This window comes from Suricata suricatta, chromosome 11 (assembly GCF_006229205.1).
Source record: "Suricata suricatta isolate VVHF042 chromosome 11, meerkat_22Aug2017_6uvM2_HiC, whole genome shotgun sequence".
NCBI classification, from domain to species: Eukaryota; Metazoa; Chordata; class Mammalia; order Carnivora; family Herpestidae; genus Suricata; species Suricata suricatta.
Window position 1 is genome coordinate 12,800,382 of NC_043710.1, and position 9,167 is coordinate 12,809,548.

The following is a 9,167-nucleotide window of genomic DNA, read 5'->3' on the forward strand; positions in this document are numbered from 1 at the left end:
GTCTTCAGCAAGGCGTGAGTGTGGGGTGGACAGTTCACCCCGCCATTTTACCTTTCTCTTTAACCCCCTGAGGCAAAGGATATAATGTAAGCTGCATTATTGGCCTCCGGGAGGCCTCGCTAAAGTCGAATGACACATTTCAGATTAGAAAACTGGTGGAAGAGCATCTAACATAAGTTTGATGTTGGTTTCCAATCATTCTGGGCTAATAAAACTATTTAAAGGTGGATATAAGTAGTTTTCTGATCACTGATATACATCTTCCCCTTGTTCTAAGTGGATGAAAATTCTGAGAAAGAAAGACACATTTTAGTCACACTGAACGCACAAAGCCACTCAGGTTCAAAGAGATCAGCTGCCTTAACCTAGTAAAATACACCCTTATAGGAGTGATGAAGGAAATATGGAGGGTATATGAGTGGGATGATTTAGGCCCTTTTCCAGATCTTCCCCGTGCATTTCCATGAAGGTGATAATCAAGGGCAACAGTCTATTATCCTACGGGCTTCCCCTGAGTGGCCTTTGGCAGTCACCTCAACACCAGGAGTAAGCAGTCAAACATGCATCATCCTCTACTCATAGTGGAATGAGTCTTGCATCTCATTTGAAAAAAGTATAATTGTGAACACACAATTTCTGCAGTGACAGAGGAAAGAGCACAGTCTGTTTTGGCACAACACGTGCAAAGCCCACCTCTACCAGTCACTAGCATCATGAACATGGCTTCAGCTTCAATTTTTCCTCCTATGTGAAATCAAATACGGATAGCTTTCAGGCTTATTAAGTGAAGTATGTAAGGCAAAAATGTGAACACTTATTGTACATTCATCAAGGTGCTCAATGAGACTGCTAAAAACTGCAGCCATTCTCTCGTGTTATCCTCAGAGCAATTTACAAGGTAGGTATTACTATTATTATTCCTGTTTCACAGGTGAAGAAAAGTAACTTTCCCAGGGTCAGAGGGGAATGTGCATCTAGTCTTGGGTTCTAATCGCAAAGTACATACATCCCCAAGTGAGTGGCTGCTCACTTCTTGCCTCGCTTCCAGCCTCCTGTATCATTGCAGGTGTGTGTTCACCTGGTGAACTCAAGCAAAGTTCACTGAAGTGAGAGTTGTTGGAAATTTATTCTGGAACCATCTCTGCAATCAGTCATGGGACCTTGAGAAAGCTGCTCCTCTTTTCTAGGTTCCTGTTTTCTTATTTCTGTGTTGATGGATTTCTGCAGACTCTTAGAATATTATAGCTTCAGATCTGATCTTCTGCACTGGTCTGCACCTCATTTTTGTGTCCTTGGCCACAAGATGCAACTAAGTCATATCACCCTTGATGCTCTCCCAGTTACTGGTATGTTTTTTCTGTGTCCCATTTTTTAAGATATAGTCAGTAAATCTGTTGTGACTTGTCTGCTCTTCTAATGGAAATCAGAGCCAATCAATGGCCGGTGAAAACTATACAAGGGTCACAGAGTTCATTTTGGAAGGTTTGAATTACAACCCCCAAGTGCAGGTCTTCCTCTTCCTGCTCTTCCTGGGTTTCTACGTGGTCAATGTAACCGGAAACTTGGGTATGATGATTCTGATTCGGATAGATTCCTGCCTTCACACACCCATGTACTTTTTCCTCAGCCACTTGTCCTTTGTGGACATGTGCTTCTCCTCTGTTGTGAGCCCTAAGATGCTCACTGACTTCTTTGTGCAGAGGAAGGCCATCTCTTTCCTGGGCTGTGCTTTGCAACAGTGGTTTTTTGGGTTCTTTGTGGCAGCTGAGTGTTTTCTCCTGGCGTCCATGGCCTATGACCGCTATGTGGCCATCTGCAACCCATTACTGTATTCTGTTGCCATGACCCAGAGACTCTGTATCCAGCTGGTGGCTGGTCCCTATGTCATCGGGTTCATGAACACCATGACCCACACAACAAATGCATTCCGTCTTCCTTTTTGTGGCCCCAATGTCATTAATCATTTCTTCTGTGATATGGCCCCCCTGCTTTCCCTTGTATGTGCTGACGCAAGGCTTACTAAGTTGGTAGTTTTTGTCGTGGCTGGAGCTGTGGGAGTCTTCAGTGGTCTGACTATCCTGATCTCCTACATTTACATCCTTGTTGCCATCCTGAAGATCCACTCTGTGGATGGGAGGCGCAAAGCCTTTTCTACCTGCTCTTCTCACCTGACAGCTGTCTCCATCCTGTATGGGACTCTTTTCTTTATTTATGTACGGCCTGGTGCAAGTTTCTCGTTGGATCTCAATAAAGTGGTGTCAGTGTTTTACACAGCAGTGATCCCCATGTTGAACCCGCTTATCTACAGCTTGAGGAACAAGGAAGTCAAAGATGCCATCCACAGAACTTTTACCAAGAGGAAGTTTTGTATGGCCTAAATGCTTATGTAGTCAAGAAATTGGGAAAGAATTCTAAAGAGACAGACTAATTGTGCAGATTCCTAAGATTCCAGATCATTTGTAAGTGTTGGGAACTGGTTAGCATCCATTTATCCACTCAACTATCCACTTATGCATTTATGCAATCAATGGGGATTCATTAAGCCCTGTATGTGATTTTTTTTCTCCGTAATATACCAATATTATAGGTCACATCTACAGTCCATTTACTTTTGCTTCTCTCAGATGCCTCACAGTCCAATTATATTCAAAAAAGCTTTATTATTTATTTTTAATTATTGTTTTTTTTTTATTCTGCTGTTATATTTTCTCTCCCTGCTGAGTCCTTGACATTGGAATTTTAAAATGCAGTGTTTTGGGTTTTGCACTTATATCTAGCTCCCATCAATAGGAATCTATAAAAAAGGATGTGGAATTTTATGCTTAACTTCATAATACACTATTTTTGGAGTAACCTTGACAAAAGAACTACACATATCTCAGGGACTGGAGATGGAACTGTATTCAACTCTGACAGGTGGGTGGTTCACAGGGACCGTTTATAGTAATAGAAACTTGTGCTCATCTCTAATGCACTTCACACCAAAAAGCTTCTAACAGAAGGTGTTGAGACTATATTTTTTTAGAACTAAATTTTCTGGAAGGTTTCGAGAGGATTATTATGTACATTTTTGCAGGTTGGGATTTAAGTTGGCCACTTAACCAATTGAGTCATCCAGGAACACCAACTCTGGTTTAAAACTCAGTAAGTTCAGGGGTGCTTGGGTAGCTCAGCCTGTTAAGTGTCCAAATCTTGATTTTGGCTCAAATTATGATCTCATGGTTCCAAAGTTCGAGCCCTGCATCAGGCTCTGCACCGATAGCTTGGAATCTGCTTGGGATTCTCTCTCATCCTCTCTTTCTGCCCCTCGTTGCTTATGTGCTCTCTCTCTTTCTCAAAACAAACAAACAAACAAACAAATAAGTAAACAAACATTAAAAAACACTCAGCAAGCTCAGCCGCTTTAGCTTGTCATTCATTCCAGGACCTCTGCTAAAACTCTGAGACATTTAGCATCCTGATATAATTTAACTCAGATAATAAAAATTAGGTGCCTAGTTTTGTGCCTTGCTCTAACAAATATTCCATAAATAAAGGATATGTTACTATTGTGACATTGACTGAGGTAGTTTTGTACCTGTGACAATCCCTAAGTATTACTGCATGTAAAAAAATTTTTCTTTTATTACTAGGCATCCCATTATCAGTACTTAAAAAAACTACCTTAAAGTTTTTAGTTTACTGTGTGATTTCCATTAACTGGGAAAATGTATATAATCACAATTATGATTTATATTTTCACAGAAATGAGTTAAAGAATAAAGGCCTTTATTTTTGCTTTGTTTAATTAATGAAACCCTTAATAACAATTTAAGTTAATTTACCCATAACCTTCACATCAGAACTTAAGTAATATTTGTAACCTGCTCTTTATAATACTCTGTTTGTAGGGGGAAAATGAGAGGCATGAAAATTCCTCTCTTAGCTGTGTCTTGAATTAGGAGGTGAGAATAGGAATTCCAAGTCCCTAATCAATCATCTGTGTGATTTTAACTTTAAATCTGCTCTTGTAAGTGAACTGAAGATAATTATCCTAAAGCATTATTTTTGAGAATTTTTTTGGGGGGGGGAGAGTGTAAGAAGGTGTTTCCAAATCAGGTGCTTGATAAAGATTCTTTTGAAACAAAGAAAAACATACCATAATGAAACCTCATTTGGGATGAGACACTCTGAAACATTTAAAAAGGTAATGTGGGGGCACCTGGGTGGCTCAGTCAGTTAAGCGTCTGACTTCAACTCAGGTCATGATCTCACAGTCTGTGAGTTTGAGCCCCGCATCAGGCTCTGGGTTGACAGCCTGGAGCCTGCTTCAGATTCTGTGTCTCTTTTTCTCTGTCTCTCTGTTCCTCCCCTGCTCATGCTCTGTCTCTCTCTCTCTCTCAAAAATAAAATTTAAAAAATCAGAAAAAATATTTAAAAAGGGTAATGTGTTATTAAGCACTTTACTCTTCCTCTGGCATATAATAATTCATGAATTCTTGGGTCTATTCTGTTATCATCACTGCTTCATGCTGCGCTCATATGTGGCCATCCTAAACATCTACATCACCATGTGTAATTTTCCTTTTTTTTTTTTTTTTTTTTGCTTTTTCGACTATGGATGGCCTCTTGTGACACGTTCACATCCTAGGTTTTAACAGGATGCCAAGCGAGATAGTCCCTGCTTAACCATCATGGGGGTTGTGCCTCCTGATATCAGGAAGCCAGTGCACTGTGGGGAGTACACTGATTTATAGACGTGACTCCATTGTAGCCGATGCCTTAGATTACAATTATTTCCTCCTTATGATAGCTCCACCTTCTTTGTGCTTTGGCCCTGTGTTCCCCGGGATGGAGGGAGAGGAAGATACCATTAGTACCAATGGGTTTTCCGAGGTAGCATGCCCCAGACATTCCAAATTGTGTGAGTAATTAATCGATATAGAAAAACAGTAATAATAAAATAAATTGGGGAAGACTGTACCCTATATCCTTCACATCCCCTTCCTGTGGTGATCTTCAAAATGTTCATAGAAATCTGACATTAAATAAGCCTGCTTATATTTGATTAAGTCAGTGTTTTCCAAACTCATTCAGCAATGAGACCCTTTGTAAAGAATTCTCTCTACATTCAGGAGAAATATTGTCCCAGGGTGCAGTATGAAAAACATGATCAGGATGCAGATATTTCCTTTTACCTGACATATAATTAATTGATCTTGAGGAAGTGACAAAGCTTTGCCAATGTGCTCTAATTATGTCTTCCAGATATTTTTTTAGTTTCTTATCAGAAAGGAATAAAAAGTACATAAGGAAGGAATATTTTGAGGGTTCAATCTTTGTTTAAAAAATGACTGGGAGCATGACTGGCAAACATAAGCATAACACCAGTAAAACATGTTAAAACATATGGAGCGGTAATGGTGAATTTTCTAGATTTAAGGGGGTGTAAAAATGATTGATTTGATTACCTATTGTGAAACTTCCATAGGTCAAAGAATTAAAAGTCCATAGAAAATGTTTTTTGTCTTATTTATTTTTGTGAGAGAGAGACCACACGAGCAGGGGAGGGTCAGAGATAGAAGGAGACACAGAATCTGAAGACAGGCTTCAGGCTCTGAGCTAACTGTCAGCACAGAGTCCAATGCGGGGCTCAAACCCGTGAACTGCGAGATCATGACCTGAGCCAATGTCGGACGCTTAACCAACTGAGCCACCCAGATGCTCCCAAAAGCCCGTTTTAGAAGGGGGGAAATATTTGTAGGAAATATGTACTTGGTACTTTTCTTATTATTTTTTGTAAAGACCTCATAGATGCATGGGGAAAGGTTCTGAACGGAATATCAGAAGAAGGGGAAATCTTAATGAGAGGTTGGAAAGTGCCTCAGCATGAAGAGTATAAAATGGACATTAGAAGGGCACCTGGGTGGCTCAGTCAGTTAAGCGTCTGACTTCGGCTCAGCTCATGATTTTATGGTTTGTGGGTTTGAGCCCTACATCAAACTCTGACTGCTTAGAACCTGGAGCCTGCTATGGATTCTGTGTCTCCCTCTCTGTCTCTCTGGCCCTCTCCCACTCATTCTGTCTCTCTCTCACTCTCAAATATAAACATTAAAAAAATTAATAGAATAAAAATGGACATTGGAAAAATTTTGTTAACTATTGAGTTAAAAGTTTTGTCTTTATAAATGGCAAGAGAAATTTCAAGATATTTATTAAGTGACTCTAAAATGTTCCTATAATATGACTTTGAATGATAGATGCAGGATTGCTAGCTCTTTCTCTTGAGGGATTCTTTTGTGGGTTCCTCAGAGTACCTCAGTAATTCCAGTTCAGATAATTCATCCTAAGGAAATAATCCAAAATTCAGGTTTGTGGCAGCACTTTTTATTCAGAAATGTGTTTGCTGTGTATGTACACAACCTAACTATCCCCTGATTTCCTTGGTTAGTAGCTAAAAATGGCCAGGTTATGATGGGCTCAACTTCCCATCCTTATTGGCTGCAAGAAATGAAACCTCCAGAGTGTCTTCTCCATGTGACTCAGAGCGTCCCCAGGGGAAGGGAACAAACTGGCCGCTGTTTCCTGCCTTCACAGCTGCTCAGGCTGCTTCTGCTCCACCCACACCTCCCAATTCCCGTTGCTCCCAGCCTCTAATGCTTCCCACTGGCCACTCTTCCAAGATTGCACTGTTTCCTCCCAAACATGAAAACAGACCCACTTTATTCTAAGTTATGCTCAGCATAGTTGAGGCCAGGCTGCAACTACGAAAGAGACTTTATTCGAATGTGGACGTAACGAGTGTGATTCTAAGGATGACTTGCCTACAACAGGGCTGCGCTGAATCTGCAGGTGGCCTCCAGTGAAGTCATCCCATGAGACAAAGGAGTCCTTCCACAGGAGTCCTTCCTTGGTCCTTCCATTCATCTAAGGTTTGGCAGCTAGTCTGGAACGACACCACATGTGAGCCCTCACAGCTGGGTCTTTGTTGAGTTTACCCAAACTGAGTTCAGTTCTTCATCTAAAGGTATTTCCTGTAGAGTCTCAACCCAGAATTTCTTATGAGAATCTCATTTAAGGAGAGCATGATGACTCAACAACAATTCAGAGGGGTACTAGAACTTAAATTCACACTCAGAAAAGAATAATTTATCCCCAAAGAATCATGTCTTTCAAACATGTCCCATAATAAAAAAATATATATGATATATAAATATATAAAAATTAATATATAATATATTGTATATTTATATATCATAGATTTTATATGTAAAATAAATTAATGTATTGATGTATATTATAAATTAATATTAGAATATATAATATATAATTATAATTATAATATGATATATATTATATACACATCCATAAATATACAATATATTATATGTTATATATATTTTACACAGTGATAACCAGTAGAAACATACAAGTGTTTACCTGAAAGAAGAGTTCCTCAAAATACACACTTGAGTTTGACTGCCTGTGATATAGTTTGATTACTCAATTTCAGAGACTGGCATGTGGGCCAATTCCAGCCTGACCCCTGTTTGTGACTTGCAAGCTCATAATGGGTTTTATGTTTTTAAATGATCAGTTACATCAAAAGCAGAATTATATTTTATGACCCTGGAAATTATTTGGAATTCAAATTTCAGCATCCATAAATAAAGTTCTGTTGGAATACGGCCATCTTTTGACATCAGTTTTTCAATGGCAGCACTGTTGACATTTTAAGGACTGGATGATTCTTTGTTGTGGACACTGTTCTTTGCATTACAAGATAGTCCCATTTTAGCCTCTACTCATGAGATGCCTGTACCACCCCCACTCGTCATTGCATCAGAAATGTATCCAGATATTCTCTGTGGGGCAAAAATGTGTAAGGCAGAACCACTGTTTTGTGCTTGCCCATGGCTGCCTCGGAGCTACAAGAATAGAGCTAAGTAGTTGTCACAGATATAGTCTGTCCTCAAAGCCTAAAATATTTGCATATTATATAGCTTTTTAAAAATATTTATTTGTTTTTGAGAGAGAGACAGAGTGCGAGCAGGGGAGGTGCAGAGACGGAGACATGGAATCCATAGCAGGCTCCAGGCTCTGAGCTGTCAGCCCAGAGCCCAATGTGGGGCTTGAACTTATGGACTGCTAGATCATGACCTGAGCTGCAGTCAGAGGCTTAACCTAATGAGTTCACCCAGGTGCCCTTAAATATTATATAGCTTTTTATAGAAAAATTTTGGTGAGTTCTGCTTTACTCCTCTTCTCTTCTCTTCTCTTCTCTTCTCTTCTCTTCTCTTCTCTTCTCTTCTCTTCTCTTCTCTTCTCTTCTATTCTATCCTATTCTATTCTATCCTATTCTAATTTCTTTAAACAATGCTGGCCATGACTTACTAAACTGATTTCACTGCCCACTAATAGGACTCAACCTGTGGTTTGACAAACTCTATCCCTTTTTTTTTTTAAGTTTCTATATTTATTTTGAAAGAGAAAGAGAGAGAGAGAGAGAGAGAGAGAGAGAGAGAGAGAGAGAGAGAGAGAGAGAGAGATGGTGCTAGTGTGTGCAAGCAAGGAAGGCCAGAGAGAGAAGGGGAGAGAAAATCCCAAGCAGGCTCTGCACTGCCAGTGCAAAGCCCGATACAGGGATCAACCCCATGAACCATGAGATCATGCTCTGAGCCAAAATCAAGAGTCAGATGCTCAACAAACCGAGCCACTGAAGCATCCCTGAAAAACCCTATTCCTAAGCAGCTCTGAAAGGAACTATATTAATTGTTGGATTAGAGCATATGCCTTGTAGCCAAGCTTGGGTTCATATTTTGACTGTGTTGTTTAATAGTATTATGAACTTGGCCAAGTTACTTAATCTTTCTGAGCTTTTATAACCACATACATTAAGTGGGGATAATAATAATAGTTACACAGTTAATTTTTGTAAAATAATCAGAAGGTACCTTGGTAAATAATGAGCACCAGTTGTTTGCTACTATCATTGGTGTTTGTATTTGTCAGGGTCTTCCAGAGAAGCAGAACCGATAGGATGTGTGGACAGATAATATGAGATTTATTTAAAGTAATTGACTCATGGGAAGATGGAGGCAAGCAAGTCCAAACTCTGCAGGGTGGGCTGGCAAGTTGAAGACCCAGGAGAGACCTGATGTTACAGTTCAAATCTGAAAATTATCAGG

General features: G+C 39.7%; 1 protein-coding gene across 1 annotated transcript; it reads left to right on the forward strand.

The window, feature by feature from the left end:
• The first annotated feature begins 1,436 nt into the window (after positions 1-1,436).
• On the forward strand, positions 1,437-2,378 carry LOC115272065 (olfactory receptor 1009-like). The gene has a single exon (XM_029915099.1). It carries the CDS (start codon positions 1,437-1,439, stop codon positions 2,376-2,378), a length of 942 nt encoding a protein of 313 aa, XP_029770959.1.
• The last annotated feature ends 6,789 nt before the right edge of the window (positions 2,379-9,167 follow it).